Below are 19,955 nucleotides of genomic sequence, written 5' to 3'. Positions count from 1 at the left end.
CTAGTCTGGCCTGTTCTATACCCAAACTGGCTCTCATGAGTACCATTGGGGGCTGGAGTTAAGCCCAGTCTGTCGCTCCACTTTCCCAGTGCACACCCATGCTGGTGCCATGTACAGCAACACCTGCTTCCCCCAGTCCTACTCTTGTTCTCACCAGTGGGAACCCCAACCCAGCTGGGGCTCTCCCTTAGCTCCCCAGCAAGGCCTGACCCCATCTGCAGTTCTAAGAGGAGCCAGAAGATTGCAGTTCCACGGGGTGAGCCCACATTGCCCCCACAGGATCTGCTATCAGATCCACTCCTCCCACTCTTGTTCTCCCCTCCAAACCACGTTGGTGTCGGTCCCTTGCATACATACACATGTCTTGAACTTAACAATGGAAGTCTCTCAATTGTAATTCCTAACCTGAGCATAAAAACCACAGGTCATCTCTCACTACCACTTGTGTGATCCCATCATCCCCCTGTAAATCAAGACACTCTGTGAGGGTGCACCCCCAGGCGGCCTGAGGGGCTTTACCCAATACCTTTGGCACCAGGCCCTGCTGCTACCGGCATCCATGAAGGTCAAAAAAAGCGTAACTTCTGGAATGGGGTGGTCCTGGAGGCCTACCGAGCCCCCTCTCCCGTGGGAGCCCATGTGCTCAGCTGCTTGTACCTGTGCCGGTTGGAAAGCCTCCAAGCAGGGGGTTGTGAAGAGTAATCCACTGCTATTTAGATAAAATGTACATTATGTGGACTTGTCAAGGAGGGCAGATGAATACTGCTTTAGCAAAGTGCTCTGGCATTGTGCAGTTTTCAAATTTCTGCATCATGACATCTTGAATCATTTGGAAGCAGCAGCAGGTTCTTAGAAGGCCCCCCTCAGGCACCTTGACCTTTCATGCTTCTGGCAGCATATCAGCTTGCTGTTTCTCACTTTTTCCTTTGTAACGAGTGTCCCACCTAAAACTCCGATGGCGTATCCCTGCTGCCTTGTAGAGCTGTGTTGCAAGGTGCAGCCTTGAGGGCTGCCTGTTCTGGGTGCTGGACAGACTAAACACTTTGTAGAAATTCAATGCTGAGTTGCAGGCATCGTGATGCTGCCGGTTGGGAGGCAGCATGCCTGGAGTGGAGTCCCAGCTCTGCTTCTGATCATCTTGCCACTCATGCATGATCACCCAAGTGCTTGGGCTCCTGCCGCTCACGTGGCAGGCCTGGGTGGAGTTTCAGGCGTCTGTGCTGTGTTTCTTGCAGGCATATGGAATGAACCAGCAGGTGGGCCATCAGACTCTCCTCTCTTCCCTGCCCCCTCCAGCTCCCCACGGCCATTCCCTGTCTTCTCCCTTCCAGATAAGCAAAGCTTCTAGAGAGTACTGTCTTGACCAAATTGTACTTAAATCTGTTGTAAGAACTTAGCTTGAAGACTAATGGTTTTTGGTGTGGCACGTTCACGTGCCCGACGTGCACAGTCACATGCACTTACTGTGACTTAAAAACTCATCCTTGAGCTGCACAGCGAATGCCTTCCACAGAAGCAGGCTTTCTTCTTAGGTGCTGTCACTCTGCTGTCGCCAAAGAGAAAGCACACAAGTGCCTCCCCGTCTCTTCCCCACTTTTGTAGCATGAGATGTTGCTTGTTCGCACTGACCCCACATTGTCGTGAATTTGCCTGTCCCTCTGGATAGGGAGACCTGAAGTTGCCCAAGGACAGTTTCCTGCTTTGCTGTGTGTCCCTGTAGCCGTTTCTCCCCATGAGACGGCCATATGTTTGAGCGTGCATGGTCGCACAGCGCAGAAGTCTTCCCCCATCTCTTGCTCTGTCCTGGCGGGGGCAGTTCTCAGCTCCTCCTCTCCCCAGAGCCCAGATAACAGCCCCTTGCTTTGGTCCTCACTCATCCTGGATCTCCTCTGCTTCTTGCTGCTGCTGCTTCATTCCCCACCTGCTCTTGCTGGTTTCTCTGGCTCCTTGAAGGCATAACTTTTTAGTGGCAGCATCTTGAACTTGGGCTGTTTTACGTCCGTGCCTTACTGCAGTTGTGCCCAGCGAGTCGCTCCGACCATCCATGGGTCATTGGCTTGCTGTGTGTCCCTGTGCTCTCTGCACAAGCCCTTTTCCCTGCTGGCCTCTTCCTCCCTTGACATGCAGTCACTTACAGCTCGCCTCGGTTGCTCTGCAGAGCAGTTCCTGATTCCTTTGGCCTTCCTTGCTGCTTTCTGGCTGGAAACCCTGAGATAATAGTGTGTCTCCTTTCTCCTTGAGCCAGTTCTTCGTTTCCTCGACAGCATTGTTTCCCTGAACTGTCCATCAGATTTTGTCCTTCCTGTTCTCTATGGCATCTTAGCCCATACCCTTACCGCTGTGGGCAGGACTTCTCCAGGCTCTCCTGTTGATCTCCTTCTCACCAAGTCAAACTCACCTGTAAATGGAGTTGTCTGCTGCATGCTAAATGCACCTTCTTGAAGCACTTTTTGTATTCCACCATCTCTGCAGTGACTTAATCATTGAGATCTGCTAGAGCTGAGCTGATCTGGAGCAAACAGTTTCCTCCAGATCTCCCACTTGGGTGCAAGGAACCAAGGATCTTGGCCATCTTCCCACTGCTTTCCCGTTCATAGATAGTTGGATGGGAAGTGGAGCAGCCAAGACGAAAAACAGTGTCCATATGGGATGCTGGTGCCACAGGGTGCAGGAGTAGCCTGTTGAGCTGTGGCCCCACTGGTTGAGAAAGTCCTTGCCATTGTTGTAAGGCCTGGCCTGCAGCCGGCCAGAAGGTCCCCAGCCTGATGACATGAGAGTATGGTAAGAACTCCGGTGCCGTTTGTGTTAGAGAATGTCTGATCAGTGATTTTCTCAAGTTGGCCTAATTAATTTTTGGGAGCCACCTAATAGAGTTTTTGTTTTCCATTTGTTTTAAGAATTCACTTTTAATTCATGATTGTCCTTAAAAAGGCATAGTTCAAAATTAATCTGGAAAAAGGCTGTTTTAACTAATTTTTCTCTTTCCTTTTTTTTTTTTTAAGCCTTCATTCCAGATCCCCCCGAGATCTTGAATGTGTCTGCAGATTTCTCAACCTCCACATTATCTCTGCAGTGGAATGACAGGGGCTCCGTCACTCCCCACCGCTCGGCTGTCACCTGGGAGATCAAAGTGCTCCGGAAACAGAGTTTGGAGCTCGTCAAATTAGTAAGTTCTAACAAACGTAGGAATTTTTTTTCCCTATGCCATTAAAATAATAAAAATAATAATTGTTAAAAACATTTGAAAGGCTGTGTCAAACGAGCTTTTGAATTATTCAGAGAGTAATCAGATGTGATTTGAACATCACTTGTTAATTATGTATCACGGTAATGCACAACTCTTATTAGAGGTTCAGGAAATGAAGGGAAGGATAAGCCACTTCAACACAGTATTTTCTTTTTCTTTGTGCATCTGGCCCAGCCTTTGAACAGATTATTCATTTGAGAGACAGAGAACTCCCCAGGATATGGGGAGGTGAAAAAAATTTATATAAATCTGTGGACCTAAGTGTATCAGACCCTGAAATAATGTTGTTGAGTTTAGTGCCTGCTTTTCCCTCTCAGATACTCAGAACCTGGGAGCGCTTAGTTGCCTGACGAGCTGTGTGTAGTATGCTCTTATTCTAAGGGATGCCGAGGAGCAGTGTCGCCAAGTGTGACATCTGGTCCAGAGCAATTTTGCCTTTAGCTTTTCATTCATCTTCCCTCATAGATGTGGAGTAGGCATCATTATAAGAGCATCTCAGATTTTACAGTTTATTTCCCTGATTATATTCTCAGATAAGATAGTAAACACAGTTATTTTCTACCTAGAGTCATTACTGTTTGTTCTTTTTAGCAGCGTAATTGTATTTTTCCTAAAACAGCAACCATCATTGCAGTTTATTACAATCTTATACAGTTTTTGGTCATCCTAATTGTTGCTATTATTTCAACTGAGAGTTTCTTTAAAAAATAGGGAAGATCTGATGGGAACCATGGTTCAGCTCGGTGGACTTGTTGCCTTTCGGCTTCTGTAGAGGGTGGTTAGGGATGTATTTTAGGTGTTCTCTGCCCTGTTCACTGGCTCCAGACAAGTTTATTTGGTGGTGGGAATCTGGCTACCAGGGTCCCAGAAGCTGAGTAGGGAAGGGGCAGCGATGCCCCCATATCTCAGCAGTCCCCTGGGTTTGCAAGGTGGTCTCCATCCTCAGCTCCTCTGAAGAGTGTTCAATCCAGAGGTGTTCGGCTTCAGTTTTCCAGGACCCTAGTCTCCATTCTTCTGCCAAGGTGAACATGGGCGGTCTCTTAGCAGCAAGGGGTGTAGAAGATGTGGCTTTAGGAAAGGCCATCTTCTGCGTTGAGCAGTCCTTCACCTTGCATTTCCAGGCTGTCCTGGGACAGCTATCGCTGAACTCCTTGATGTCTCCGTCATAGGAGCCAGGTCATATCCTAGCTTTTCACACCAGAGTGTCAGAGTGGGTTCCGCTTGGCCATCCTGCTTTCAGGTTTCTGAAATTTTCGTGTTTCTTCAAACCTTGAGTTTTTGTGCTTGAGCATCGATATGGATTTCCTAGGGATCATTTGTCGTTGGTTTCGAGGGCAGCGAATAGAGACAGGGAAGCACGTTTGTGGATTATCTTTAACCAAATGTCCCGAAGCATTTTCTTGCCTGCTTCTCACAATTGAGATTAATACTTTATAGTCATTATGAGATGTATATTTAAAAATAAAGTTTAAAATACAGGATGCTTATGTAGAAAACAATTTTGCTGAAATTGTCCTCCTTTCTTTGACTTTGATTCTTGGAAATACAAACCCCTGATTTTTTTTTTTAACCATGAAAAAGGATATCAGACAGTGTCACATTTTGTTGTATACTATATTTTTAATCAGTCTTTATTTTCATTTTATTTGAAACCAGACGGAGGGAACTCTCCAAATTTCTCCAAGCTACTAGGGCTGAACCAACCCAAAACCAGGAGTCCAGGGCCCCACCTGAGCCTCCCACATGGGTGGCAGGAAAGAACTTGGGGTGACACCTGCTGCTTCCCAGAGAGCTCATTGACAGAAAGCTGGATTGGATGTGCAGCAGCCAGGACTTGAACCAGGCACTGCACTGTGGGATGTGGGCATCCTTTGCACTGAGCCAAGCACCACCCTTTACCATATTTAATATTTTGAAGACCCTCATCATCTTACCTGCTAATACATATGTAATAGGACCTACCTCTGTAGTGAACATGAATGAATCCTGTTAGGCATTAAAGAAAACAAGTGTTTTTACAAAAGGACAAAGCTTTAACTTAGCTGATAATTGTATAGTTTACTATTTCCTGGTCCTTGATGAAAGCTGAACAAACTAGCATTTGGATATTCGGTTTTGTGTTTGTGTTCACTTCTAGGCAACCTACAACACAACCCTAAGTGGTAGAGATAAACTTCATCATTGGAATTGGACCTCGGACATGCCGTTGGAGTGCGTCACTCACTTTGTGACAATCAGACGCTACATTGATGACCTTCATTTCTCTGGTCACAAAGAGTGGAGTGATTGGAGCCCAGTGAAGAACGTTTCTGGTAAGTTTGTATTAGACATTTGTGTGTATGTGGTAAATGAATTAGTATTGTTTACAGGTATGGTTTAATTTAATCTCTGCTTTCTAAGCTGCTGTTGGCTGCCTGAGGGTCACCAGTCACTGCCAAGCCCACCCTGCCAGGAGGCATTGATTTAAGTAATTGAGGTAGACTGCACAAGTCTGTCTTTGAAGAACTGAGCAACTGGGTACATATCCAAGTTGGGAAATCACTGTGGTGGGCACTGGAGAATAACCAAAAATTGTATGTATATGGTGATGAGATAAAATCTACTTTAAAAATGATTATAAGAGGTGAACATTTGGCCTAGCAGGTAATCCAGTTGGAGTGCTGGAGTCCAACATTGCAGTGCCTGGGTTTGGCTTCCGGCTGTGTTCCCTGGTGCAGCTTCTAGCTGATGGGCACCTTGGGAGGCAGTGACTGAAGTAATTGGATTCTTGCCACCCATGTGGGAGACCCAGGTTGAGCTCCTGGCCTGGCTCTGGGTTCTGCGTGCACTGGGGGAGTGAGCTGGCAAAGAACATCTCTGTGCCTATCTGCCTTGCTCTCTGGTTCACAATACAGACCTGCGAGGCTGCCAGAGGTATTGGTAGACCAGGCAGTCCACTGACACACAAGGCATCATCTGTGCATTAAATGAAAGCCACAGGTAGAATGTTGGCAGTGTGGGGCAGGGACAGGACAGTCATGGACAGTCAAATGAAGTCCTGAAAGAAGTTGGTGAGTGCCTTAGGGAGACCACTGTCATAACTGTGTAAGAAGTGAAGGAGAGGAAGGATGGACTGGAAGCAGGTGGGTCAGTAAGGAAGGCACACTGGCAGTGAGATGAGGGGTGAGAACATGCAGCGAGCTGGAGTCATCAGCCGGGACTGTTCGACAAGACAGGAGTAGAACCAAAAGCAGCTGGCTGCTGGCCGCGTTCGCTGACACTGACAGTCTGTGAACCACCAGGCAGAAAGGGGAGCCTTCTGTTTTATGTGGCAGTGACTGGGCAGTGAGGCTTAGAGGGAGCTGGGGCTGGAACGGGGCCTCCAGGTGAGGAACTGTGCTGCGGGTGTGGACTAGTGCATCCTCCACGTGTACATGTGTATGACGTGTTTGCTTCCTCCTGAGGTCGTAACGTGTGGAGAGAGGTATGGGGGCCAAGGACAGTCAAGAGAACTATAGATGGTTAAGGATGGGGTGCAAGAGAGACCCATAGCCAGAGGGTTACGGCCCAGGAAGGTTTCTAAACTTGCCATAGAGGAGGAATTTTAGAAAAGACAACTTCCCATCGAAGGGGAAGGTTCCTAAGAAGTAGCCATGGAGTTGAGCTGTCTGAGTGTTGGAAGAAGCCAGGTGGCAAAAAGAGTACATGTGTGAAAGGAAAATCGAAATAATGGAAAAGATTGGCTTTTGATAGGAACTGCAGAAGGTGTGACTTTAAACTGTAGAGTAAGGAGTACAGAAAAATTGCTTTTGGAGGTAGTGGAGTACTTGAACATCTGTTTACACCAATGGAAAGTCAGGAATCTTCTCTAAAATAATTAGAAGGAATAATTAGAAGGAATTGAATTAGTTAATGAGTGATTCTTTACTAGTGTGGGTATTTTTCACGTGTCTTTAAGTACATGAACTGGAACCTTGAGAATTCACAGGCTTTAACCTGTGACCTTAGAAGGCAGCCCATGATCCACCTCTGCTCCCCCGCCATCACTCCTTCACAAACAGGTGGAAACACACACACTGCTGTTTCTTGTGTGTGATTTACTGCTTTGAAATCCTGGGGACATACTCCATCTCCTGGGGAGCCATTTGTTAGGAGGTATCTGACAGTGTGTGGGGCATTTCCTGAGCTGGTTTTTCGTTTTTTGTTTTTTTTTTTTAAAGAATGTTATGAGAAATTCTGTCTGTGGAGGCTGTTTTACATGAAAGACTGAAATATTTATGATGCCTTCTGTTCTTTCCAGGGATTTCTGATTCCCCCACCAAGGTTTTCCCTCAAGACAGAGTGGTACTAATAGGCTCAGATGTAACGTTTTGTTGTGTAAGTAAAGAAAAAGTGTTGTCAGCACAGATCGGCCAAACAATTTGTCCCCTGATTCATCTTGATGGAGAAAACGTTGCTATCAGGATCCATAATATTTCTGCTTCTGCAAACAGTGGAACTAACGTGGTCTTCACAACAGAAGATAACATATTTGGAACCGTGATTTTTGCAGGATGTAAGTATAGAGTCTTCAAGAGAGGGTTCCTGTTAACCTGTTTGTCCTCCGTGAGAATGTCATTCATTGGTTCTGGTAGTTAGTTCTGTTTCTTTCTTAGTTCTTTGTTCTGTCACATATATAGTGATAGGCAAAGGCCTCCCACTTCTGCATGCTGTGACATGACTGTGAAGCTTGTTTTCCACCTACCTCTGTGTAACTTCTGTGAATTTGGTGAAGGTTTCGAAACTCCAGCTGCTAATGTTTAAATGCTCACTTAAAGGCGTTTGTCGGATCAGTGCTAGTTAGTCTAACATTCCTTCATCCAGAGTGTTTTGGGAATTGTGCAGATTGGTTTCTCACCTAAATAAGATACGCCTTCTTCAGTAATGAGAGAATTGTAATGATTTTACACAAAATCTCTGAATAGCACAGTGGATCTTCACCTTTTAAATAACAAATGTAAGGGCAGTGGGTCTTTGAAAATCCTGTCGGAGGTTGCCATAGGAGCTGCGAGTCACTTTCCAGTTTGTTGTAATTCCTCAGTTCTGACGCCGTGGGGCCTCTGATGAAACACGCTTGAAAGTTTGACAAGCCTGGCGTGGTTCCAAAGTAAAACACGTGGTGTGCTACATCTTGTGTTGAGGAACATTGCCGGTGGTAATGCTATGAGGGAGAATGCCTGTAATCCTGGCCCCATCGTTTTCCTTTCCCCGTCAGATCCACCCGACGTCCCTCAGAAACTGAGCTGTGAGACACACGACCTACGGGAGATCACGTGCACCTGGAGCCCGGGGAGAGCGACGTCACTGGTGGGCCCGCGGAACACCAGCTACACCTTGTCTGAAAGGTACGGGAGCCGGGCAGCTGGAATCAGGCACAGGAGGCACATGCTGAATGACAGGGACGTCTAGTCTATTTCTAGGAGAAAGATACAAAACACTGAATTACAGTATATAACATCGGACATGCTGCCGGTCCTGTGTGCGGCCACGCTGGGCCATGTGCTTCCTCTTCCCAGCCGTGCAGGGTGCCAGCCATCTGCGTCTGGCTGGGCGACCTGTGACAGCGTTCTCTGCCTTCTGAATTACACGCATTTTCTTGTCTGAGGATGTCACACATCAGTCATCAGAAATACAAACTTTGTACAAAGACTAATTATTACAACTCTGCCCACTCACTTTTTCCTGCTATAGTTTAATCTCCTGTCATTTTGAAATTATTTTCCTTTTAATTCAGTTTTTCAGGAAAGTATGTCAGATTTAAAAGAGTTGACGCGCCTATAAATGAAAGCTATCAGTTGTTATTTCAAGTGGTTCCAAGTCAGGAGATCTACAACTTCACCTTGAAGGCTCGCAACCCGCTGGGGCGGTCAGAGACGGCGCTCTCCGTTAACATCACCGAGAGAGGTAAGGCTGCGGAACCAGCGTCTTCCAGACGCCCCGGGAATGAGGCAGCACGACCTCAGGAATTACTTTTTGTTGATTGCTTTCTGTACAGTTACTATTAGTTCCATGAATCTTATTTTAAAAGCTTTGAAGTGCGTAATTTCAAGTTTTAACATTTTAAAAAGCTTAAATGCAAATTTGAATCAGTCATTTTACCTGGAAACAGTAAGTGGTTTTATCTCACTACTGGTGTTTGATTTCTGCAGTGTTTGTGGCCCATTTGTAACATTTTCACGCTTGTTGAAATAATTGCAGACACCCTGGTAGTTGCAGAAATGATAACTTAGAGCCTCATCAGCCATTGCCCTGCTTTCCCTGTCGGGGACATTTTATGTAACGTGAATACAAATCAGAAGCAGAAATACCAGGAAACGCACGCTGGTACAGTACTGCTAGCCAGGCCGCTGCACCAGACGCGTGGCCCTGCTGGGTTTGTGTGTGTGCATATGCACGTAGTGTTAGGCAGGATACCGCACACACAGGCTCTGTAACCCCGCATCACAGCCCAGACTTGCACCTGCCCCGGCACCTCCTAGGAACCTCCTCATGTTGTCCTCTCTGTGCTTGCTTGTGCACCTGTGTGTGTGTACACACACACACACACACACACACACACACACGTCCATTGACTGCAAGTAACTTTTCCTTGTCACTGTTGCTTTGTCTTTTTGAGAACACTGTACTAAGGAAGTGGGATAATAGGCAACAATTAGAGGTTGGCATTTTTAGGAATAAGGCTCTGCAAAACCATTCAAGTCATCATTTGAATAGTCTCTTCCTTTTTATTACTGATTCTGATTCTTTCCATCAACCTTGTTACTAAATGTCTTAAAGCAGTAAGATGTTGAGCTTTTCAGCCTTCACTCACACAGGGCCGCAGGTGACTGCGTGGGTGCCAGCCCCATGCCTGGCTCTGCAGCCCACAGGGAAATGGCACTGCAGTCTTCTCTGAGGTTGGAGTGGGCGGGCTTCTTTCTACCAAAGGCTGTTTTGTATATTTGTAACATCACTTGCTAGCCATGCCAAAAATCAGCTTGAAAATTAGCCTGCTGTAGCTGAATTGGGTTTCATGTCCCGCCTGAACCGAATGGTTTTGTAGGCCTTGTGTGGCCTGTGGGCTGAATGTGCACCACCTGGTTCCCCACCCACAGGGAGAGGGGTGAGAGGAGAGAGATCTTCCATCCTTTGGCTTACTCTCCAAATGGTTGCAGTGGCCAGGACTTTACCAAGCTGATGTCAGGATCATCATCCAAGTCTGCCACTTGGGTGGCAGGGGCCCATACAGCTGAGCCATCTTCTGGTGCCCTTTCTCAGGCCGTTAGCCAGGAGCTGGGTTGGCAGTGGAGCAGCCAGGACAGGAACCAGCATCCATATGGGATGTTGGGGTCCCTAGTGGTGGTGGCTTTGCTTGCTATCCCACAACACTGATCCTTCTCCACCTGTTGTTGAGACTCACAGTTAAGGGGAGAAAAGGCCGACTTTCCTGGGCTTCATCATCCAGCCTATCAAGTGATAACTGAATGATCTGGTTGCTCTAATTATAACTAAAAGTCAGTTTCATCAATTAATGCTTCCCGTCATCTTTGTTATTTCCCGATGGTTTTTCCTTCAGGTTAGACAGCTGGCTTTTGTACTTGAGTGATCTGGTGTGTGTGTGTGTGTGTGTCTATCTGTTAGTTCCTAATCTAAAGTACTTTGTACATCTGTGGTACTTAGTTTAATCTAAGTTTGTCCTAAGTTCCATTGTCATTGTGCAGACACCTGCCACCGTGCTGAAGTTTGAATGCATTCAGTGTAGAATGTCTGCACCATACCTTCACAACAGCACACACTTCATCTGGCTCCTGTTCCGCCCGGTGTTCCCTAAGTGCGCTGGAAGTTCCTTAGACACAGAGGCAGTGACCTTGCTCCCTTTCAGTGCTCCCAACAGCACACAAGGACCGGGAGCCTGGTTTGTTCGCATGAACTGTGGGTGCAATACTGCCAGTAAAAACTTGGATTCTGTAAAGATTGGACAGGTCTGCACTCCGGTTTTCTCCAGTCTTTATTTTCTTTCATTCTGGTTTATCATATTAGATGACAGCTTTTGGCCTGCAAGTAAATATTTAAAGTGATTAATCTTTGAACAATTGTATTTGCAGTACATCCTCACACGCCTACTTCATTCAGAGTGAAGGATGTGAACTCCACAGCTGTCAGGCTTACTTGGCGATTGCCTGGCAACTTTGCAAAAATCAATCTGTTATGTCAAATCAAAATTAACAAACCCAACTCAGTACAAGAATTGGTGAGTGTGATTCTTCTGCAAAGTTCTTTTGTACCTGTTTTATGTAACACTTGGTTTTCAATAAATGTTAAGCATGAGCTCTCAGTGTAGTAACAGCATTACATCCAGTGTATTGAGTGTTGTAGATGGGTAAGTTTGACTCTGTGCAGAAGGTCTTCAGGTCCGGTGCAGTACCTGACACTTCGCTGGTGCATGATAAATTTGTGACTGAAGGAGCAGTCTTTTCTGTAACCTTCAGCATCACTTAATGGACCAGTTGGCACCAGGTAGTAGAGTGATCTTTAAAACTGCGAAGTGCAGCAATGGGAGCCAGTTCTTCTGCTTGGTAATTAGAAGTCAAAACATGACTTTTTAATACATTTAAAATATTTAGGTTAACTTTAACAACACCATATTGTAATCTGTGGTATATCCAAAATAAATTATATTGTACTTAAATATTCATTTGGAAATGTACCGATTTCTAGCAAGTTGGTCAAAATTGAAAAAACAGTTTGAAAGACTATTTTGTCATAAGCTATTGGGAGCTCAGGTTTTCCTGAGAAAATGTAGATTTGCTATTTTGTTTAGAATTGCTTTTTAAAAATTTTGTTGGATTAGTTGAAGTGATCATTTGTTGACCATTTGCTTCTCATTTAGCACCAAAGAGCTAGAGGTTCGAATTGACATTTTAACAAGGAGACATAAAAACGAAGGCCTCCTCTGAGGGGCTGATACAGCTGTCTAACCCTCAACATCTTCAGGGGTTGATAAATTATTTCACAACTAGGCATTTATGTGTAAGCTAAAATACTACAGTGGTTGAAGTATTTTTGTTATTACAACTGCAAACTTGTATGGATGTCTGGTTAATTTATGATGCAAACGTAAGAGACTTTCTGACCAAGAATGCACGTGTGCATATGTAAGTATTCACCATTCATGATATACGCTCATATGCATATGCATGTCTGTTTTCTAATAGCGGAATGTCAAAATCAGAGGAGTAGAAAACTCAAATTACCTCATTATTGTGGACAAGTTAAATCCATATACAATATATTCTTTTTGGATCCGTTGTTCTACTGAAACTTTCTGGAAATGGAGCAAATGGAGCAATGAAAAACAGCATTTAACCACTGAAGCCAGTAAGTTGCCAAAGGATTTATGGCCCATTGTACACTGTATCCTGAAGTTTTACAACTTTTCTTTAAAGAAAATGTGTTGGCAATGCCTAGTTGATGGGTGCTCAGGTGAATTTAGGAATATCTGCAAATACCATGCTGACATTTTAAATGAGTTTTAAAGTTCTGTGATGCTACAAAAAAACATGTGACACAAGCTCTGGGAAGGGACCGCAAACCCTTGTCTAAAATGTGTGACAGCACTGCAGAGTGCTTGGGAACTCAGACTTGAAACCATGGCGACATTAGAGGGTGACCCTCCCACTCCTTCTTTCTTCTGGGATTTCAGTGAAGCCTCCTATTTAGATTGCCTGTAGTTTTTGTTTTTGGAAGTAATTAGTAACAGAAAAAGGCTTGTTAGAATTTTTATTTGCAGTCTAGAGGTCAGAAATGCTGTGAGCTCCAGCATTGTGGTGTGACGACAGACAGCTGGCTTAGTTAGGATGATCATTTGAAAGGGTAGTCTAAGCTTTAGGAGCCGTTACAGCAAAACCCTTACTTGTACTATGTAGTGCAGTAAATGTAAAACTTCTCGCCCCACAATTACAAAGGAAAAGTGGTAATGCAGCTTTTGTTTTTCTGTGTGAAGAATAGACATGAGGAACTTTTTGATATCTATAAGAATTATTTGTAGCATCAAAAGTGAAACCAGTGCATGGCAACCAGGGATGGGATGTAGTATCGATTTCCTGTTGCTATGTGGCATTTTCTCCTCCAGTGTAGTGGCTCAAAACAGCCAGCTTCTGCGATCTCGCAGTGTGTATGGGTCAACTGGTGGGTGCTGCCTGGGAGTCCCCTGAGGCTGCAGACAGGATATGGGTGGGGCCTGGAGGATCCCACCTGGATGGGGTTCACTTGGCTCAGCAGGAGGCCTTGACATCTCCCCGCATGGTCCTCTCCATAGCTTGTTCCCATATCCTTGGGATGTGTTCAGTTAGGGTGAGCTAGGGGAACTCCGTAGCGCCTTTTATGATGTGAAATTGGAAGTGGCATGACCGTCCTGTCAGCTGCATGCCTCTGGCCACCTAGGGCAGCGCTGGTTCTGAGAGGGGAGCATGGAAAGGCGCAGGTGCAGGATCAGTAGCTGTTGTGGAGACTGGCTGCTACGGAAACCCTGGCTCTGTGAATGAGCTGTGGCTGCCCAGAGCTGTCTTATTTACGCCTCACTGAGAGGACAGCATTATTGCATGAATAAATGGTTCTCATAAGCACTCACTGTGTGTGAGGAATTGTTCTGGTCACCAGAGATACAGCAATGAATAAAACAGAGCTCTCTGCCTTATGACGTCTATAGAGCACAGGGTGATGCATAAGTCAGTTGTTTCTAAGTAAGATATGTGAGTATATGCATAAGAAATACATACACTACAGCATGTCAGGTGGTGATGCCATGGGGGAAAATAAACCCCAGGAAGGGGGCATGGGAATGAAGTCTGGGTAATCAGGTGAAAGGAACTGCAGGTTTCAACAGGGCATCCAGGCAGGAGTGTATCACCGAGGTGGGGTTTCAGCTGATACCAAGGCGGTGGACCCAGGGGAGGAGAGCATGGGGAGGGCACAGGTAGTGAGTGCCATGAGCCTGAGATCTTTTTGGCGTGTCAGAGAAACAGTTGGGTGCCAGAGTGAGAGCAGAGCACATATGACTCCGAGCAGACAGGATGGGGGACAGGCAGCGGGGGACCAATCGGAGGGCCACAAGAGTGCTCAACTGTCCCAGGAGCAGCACGTGTGCAGGGCGTGGGAACTTAGCTCTCCTGTGGCCTCATTTTCCAAGTAGACGCCCCTGAGTGGCTTCAGGTACCCTAGGAAGGAGGGGTCGGGCACCACCAACTCTGTTGAGTGTTCTATTGGCGTGCATGTCATCTGCGTCTCCCAAAACTTTCACATCTCCTTCCTAGTTCCTTCAAAGGGGCCAGACACTTGGAGAGAGTGGAGTTCTGATGGAAAGAATCTGATCATCTATTGGAAGGTAGGTACCTCACTTTTCCTTGTGTTACGCTGAACTGGTGACGTTGCGTGGGGGTTTGGAGCACCAAGGGGCAGGGATTGCCCAGACTGGCTCAGGTTGTGGTGCGGTGTTGTTGAAAATGTTGCCTGGCTCCTAAAATCCCCGCATTCCACTGCACTGCTGCCGATTCTGTCATTGTAATGAGGCTCGTCTGTCTCCACGTTCGTGCATCTGATTTTATGAGGCCTATAAAAGACCAGAGGACTTCCTCTCCCTCCCTGTTGAAGCCCAGTCAGAAATCCACTACCAGAGAGTGCCAACATTCTACAGTTTTTCTTCTAGGAATGGATCATTGGGTCTCACACAGTGTCATATAAATTGGGGTTAATTGTCTTAAAAAAGCAGTTTAGCTGTCTGTTTGAAGACTCATTTCCTTTTATCCAGTGAATTCACTTGGGAAAATCCATATTAAGGAATTGATCCCAGTTATTATGAACAAGAAAAAAATGGGCACAGGTCCACCAGAATTCTTTTAGTATTGTGAAAAAAATGAGTACAACTTAGATTTCATTTATTTATGGAATACTCATAAAATGTCTGTGAAATATGAGGCCACTAAAATGTTTATGTCACCAGATACAATTACAAGAAAAATGAGAAGAAATTGTGTTGTGTATTAAGCTAATGTTAAAAGAAAATCTGGGGCCGGCAGTGTATAGCGGGTTAAGCCGTTAGCTGCCTGTGACGCTGGCATCCCATATGGCCGCCAGTTCAGCCTAGCTCCTCCACTTGTGATCCAGCTCCCTGCTACTGGTCTGGGAAAACCTCAGAGAATAACCCAGTGCTTGAGCCCCTGCAGCCACTTGGGAGACCCAGGTGAGGCCCGTGGCTTCAGGAGCCCATGCCCAGGCCATTGCCCCCATCTGTGCCCCCTCACCCACACTCCATAACTCTGCCTTTGAAATAAATAAATCTTTAAAAAAAAAATCTACCCCCCAACCAGGAAGGTTGAAAGAAATATCAAAATGCAGAAGTATTTCAGAAGTGATAATATGGGAGATTTTTACTCATTTTCTTTCAAAATTTTGTATATTTCCTGCTTTTCATTAATGGATATATACTACTTAAAGGCCATTACTAAATCTTTTCTGGGAAAAAAAAAATACCACAGTTATGTGATTTGCTTTGCGTGGTTATGGTGAAGCAGAGCAATGCTTCTGACCATTTTTGACAAATTTGCTTTGGGGCCGGCATTATGGCAGCCAGCATCCCGTTTGGGTCCTGGGTCCTGTCTAGTCTGCTCCACTTCCAGCCCACCTGTTCGCTTCCTGCTAACATGTGCAGGAAGTCAGAGGAACATGGAAGTCCCAGGTGAAGCTCTCGTGGCCTCCTGGGGTCGTCTCCTCTCTCTCACTTTCAAATAAACAAGTGCGTCTTTTTAAAGATATATATGAATCTTCCAAAATTTTGTTTTTGAAGCTGGAGAGAAACAGTTTGCCTTTCAGTCTTGAATTTCTTTGCGCTCTTGTAGCAAGCATATGTTCAGTGTCACCCCCCGGCCCCCGGGGGTTTTTAGAAAGTCCGTGTTTCCCACTGCCGGCGACTTCGCTGCCTCAGCACTCGCCTCGTCCCTGGGAATGGCTCGTTCCGGCGGGTGGAATAGCTTTGCCCAGCTTTGCAGTCTCTTTTTGCACCTTTGTTATAAGACTGTTTATTTTTCTGCTTTTGATAGCCTTTGCCCATTAATGAAGCTAATGGGAAAATACTCTCCTATAACGTATCCTGTTCGTCCGAGGAAGAAACCCAGTCCCTCTCAGAGATCCCTGACCCCCAGCACAAAGCAGAAATGCAGCTTGGCAGACACGACTACATCATCAGTGTGGTGGCCAGGAATTCTGTGGGCTCGTCCCCGCCTTCCCGAATAGCCAGCATGGAACTCCCGCATGGTGAGTGCCTGCGGCCATTAGTGCGGGGAGTGAAAGCCGGTGGTGTCATGTGCTCTTCCGATCTGCTCTCGTTCCCGTGTGCTCTGCTGCAGACCCGTGTGGGGTGGGACAAGGAGCCGAACGTGCAGTACTCAGCGACTGGCAGACTGCGCACTGGGCACAGGGCTATTGAAGGCAAGCACTTGTCACCGAGTGCTGGGGAGTAACTTCTGCGAAGGAATATCTTTGTTCAAATACCATTTTGGAATACTCTTCAAGGCTATGCGAATTTGTGCCATGTCTGCCAGTCTGTTGCCAGCTCTCAAGCAGGAAAGAAAATCATTTGATTTGGCAGTTTTGTTGATAGAAAATTCTGCATTAATAAGAATTCTTTGTTGGTCACCGTGTCTCCTCAGAGAATAAAGGAGAACTTGAGTCTCAGCTTTGAACAAGTCCCGGTATAACGTAAGAGCCTCTGAGTTCTGCGGTGCACCAGAACTGGGCCCTTCCCTGTGCTTCCGCCGGGATGCCGTGCAGCCTGTGGGCCGCAGCCACCTCTCAGTCACCTGTGCTTTCATTGCCTGCTCCCACTCGGCTGTCCCAGCCCTGTTAGGGTGTAGCTTCCTGTGCCATCCATCCCTCGGGGGGAGGAGTAGTCCTGCCTGAGTCCTCTGAATACCTTTGCAGCTCTTGTCTATGCCAGCTTCTCATTGCTTTTCTTTGTGCTGGCTCATTGTTCTACTAGAGATGGCTGTTGGAGCATCCAGAGGAAGGAATGGGCCAAGCGCCATCCATTTCAGAGTCATGGAGCGCTGCCCAGAACCCACATGGCAGTTCCTGGCAGAGAGGCCCTGGGGGAAGTGGTTTGGCAGGTGTCAGGAGCGGGGGTTGAGCAAGGCGTACTAATGGTCTGGCCAGAAAAAAAAAAAAAACAACAGTGAGCATGCATGGGAAACTAATCTGACGCGATGATGCGTCTCGCTGCTGCCCCAGTGCTAGGCAGTAGCTGTATGTGCTACTCATTTATCATATCAGAAAGGAAGAGACCAAGAACTCCCGTCTGCCGGCTCATTCCCCAGGTGTCTGTGGGCTGGGCCAAAGCCACAATCTGGGAACTCAGTCCAGCTGCCCCACACAGGTGGCAAGGACATGTGACCTTGAGCCATCATCTGCCACCCCCGGGATCAGGAGTAGAACCCGGGTACTCCAAGTGGGGTGCCTGCGTCCTGAGTGGACAGTTAACTGGTGCACCCAGTGTCTGTCCCACAATTCAAGAACCACCAGCCTCCCTTTTCTGTGTGTCGCTCTGAGGGGATCACTCCCAGAGCCCCCCGCGGGGCCCCTAGTCGGCAGCATCCAGCCCCTGGTGGCCCAGGACCGTGGCGTTCCTCAGCGCTGCTCCCATCCGAGGCTCCGCGGCCTTGGCGCCTGTTTGCACTGTGGCTTTTTCATCCGCTTCGGCCAAGATGCTGTTTTCTGTCTAGAGTCTTCAGTGTGCTCTGCCAGATTGTTGTCGTGTTCAGTAGCAGTTGCTTTATGAATGCAAATTTTGTTTAAAAAAAAAAAACCCTTTCTGTGACTTTTTACTGAACCCTTAAATATAAACCAGTCTCAGCGGTTGCTGCTTCTTCCCAGTGACTGTGGGCCATTGCCCTCGCCCTGGTGGGCACCCTCAGCCGCTTCACTGCAGGGGCCGGGCCGCAGGCTCGGGGGGCCGTGGGCAGTGCTTGGCAGCCCAGCAGTCTGGCGGGATGGGGCAGCAGGTTCTGCCTCTCCTAGCCCTGCACTGGGCAGCTGTTTTCCCCACGTTCGTGGCACACCCCACCGTATCCCACATCACCAGGCTGGCTGTCCCTCTGCCCACTGGGGCAGCCGCTTCTGGAGCTGCCACCTGCCTGAGCTCCCCTTCCCATTCTGCTCTCCCACGGCTTCCCTGAAAGAGGCTGGTGTGTGCAAGCTTACCATGTGCCCATGCCACCTGCTCTGCCAGGAGCCGGGGTTCCAGACACAAGCCTGCTGTTGTGGCCCTCACAGATGCAACAGTGACGAAGGAGAGGGTCACACGTGCTCCGGTGGCCCCCAATCCCCCCACCCGTGTGGTCACGTCCCCTCTGGTGCCCCGGCACCCAATCTCCCTATCCTGGACACAGTTGTCACTGCCTGATCCCAGATACTCCTTAAGCTCTGTGAACAAGTGCTGTATGTTAATATAAAACAACAGAGCCATATTTCAGAACCTTGCTAAATGTTTCTGTGGGTTGGTTTTTTAAAAATGGATTTGGCAGGGTTCCATCAGTTTGTGTTTTGAAATAGATGAAAAGGACACATTCGCTGCTCTTTCAGTGTCCTCAGATCCAGGGGACAGAGCATGAGCTCGATCTCGCTGCCGCGTAGTGAGCGCTCTGTCGTTCTAGCCCGTTTGTGTGAGCTGTGCCACTTGTGGTGGTTTCTAACGCCGGTAACATATCCTTCCTTCTTGTTGAAGACAATCTCCAAGTTGAGCAGGCTGTTGGGATGGGCAGGAGGATTTTCCTCACATGGCGCCAGGACCCCAATGTGACGTGCGACTATGTCATCAAGTGGTGCAACTCCTCCCGCTCTCAGCCTTGCCTCATGGACTGGAAGAAAGTGCCTTCCACCAGCAACGAGACCGTGATTGAATCTGGTGAGCTGGATTAGAGTTTTCAAAGGCTACGCCCCACTGCCACCCCTTACACACACACACACACACACACACACACACACACACACACACACTCTCTCTCTCTCTCTCTCTCTCTCTCTCTCTCTCTCTCTCTCTCTCTCCCCCCGCCCCTCTCTCCCCCTCTCTCTCTCCCTCTCTCTCTCCCCCTCTCTCTCTCCCTCCCTCCCTCTCCCCGTCCCTCCCGGCTGGGTGCCTGTGTGGCAGCATAGGCTGTGGAAGGACTCTAATCCCTTGTTCTAGTCACTGCCTGTCAAGGAATTCACACCAAGATGCAACCAGAAGGAAAGAGATTTCATCTAGGAACATTATTAGTGGTAATCAGGAAAAGATGGCAAACACTTTAGACAGCATGGTGCACCTGTGCCAGTGGGCAGTTCAGGAGTGGTAAGACGCAGCAGAGATGGAGCGGAGATGGGGTGCTCCTGAGAAAAACCTCACGATTGCACACAGCCCTTCCTTGACCCAGGGAGAGACTTGAGCATCAATGATCCGTAGCTGTTACCGCTGAGGACGGGGCAGGCTGGCCTTGCCAGGGCTCGGCCACTGAGGGCTCCTCACTCAGCCTGTGGACGCACCTGCCTCATGTTTGCAAGCAGAGGAGTAGTGATGCTTCCCGAGTCCTTCCCTGCCACCACCACCCGCTCCTTGAAGAGAACAAGGTATCCAGGGCCTTTATGCCTTAGGCTCCACCCACAACTTCCGCTTGCACTGGGCACGGGG

The 19,955-nt window shown here is 47.5% G+C and overlaps 1 protein-coding gene across 1 annotated transcript in view; it reads left to right on the top strand.

The window, feature by feature from the left end:
• Positions 1-19,955, top strand: part of LIFR (LIF receptor subunit alpha) — a 36,859-nt gene that overhangs the window by 8,320 nt on the left and 8,584 nt on the right. The window contains exons 4-13 of the mRNA XM_040977673.1: positions 3,003-3,166; positions 5,385-5,559; positions 7,527-7,781; positions 8,481-8,610; positions 9,000-9,169; positions 11,350-11,495; positions 12,460-12,622; positions 14,557-14,627; positions 16,339-16,552; positions 19,017-19,196. Coding sequence (XP_040833607.1) covers positions 3,003-3,166; positions 5,385-5,559; positions 7,527-7,781; positions 8,481-8,610; positions 9,000-9,169; positions 11,350-11,495; positions 12,460-12,622; positions 14,557-14,627; positions 16,339-16,552; positions 19,017-19,196 — 1,668 coding nt within the window. The remainder of the gene's footprint in view (positions 1-3,002; positions 3,167-5,384; positions 5,560-7,526; positions 7,782-8,480; positions 8,611-8,999; positions 9,170-11,349; positions 11,496-12,459; positions 12,623-14,556; positions 14,628-16,338; positions 16,553-19,016; positions 19,197-19,955) is intronic.

Source organism: Ochotona curzoniae, unplaced genomic scaffold (genome assembly GCF_017591425.1).
Source record: "Ochotona curzoniae isolate NIBS_2020 unplaced genomic scaffold, NIBS_Ocur_1.0 contig_2754, whole genome shotgun sequence".
NCBI lineage: Eukaryota > Metazoa > Chordata > Mammalia > Lagomorpha > Ochotonidae > Ochotona > Ochotona curzoniae.
This window is presented reverse-complemented; position numbering and strand designations above follow the sequence as displayed.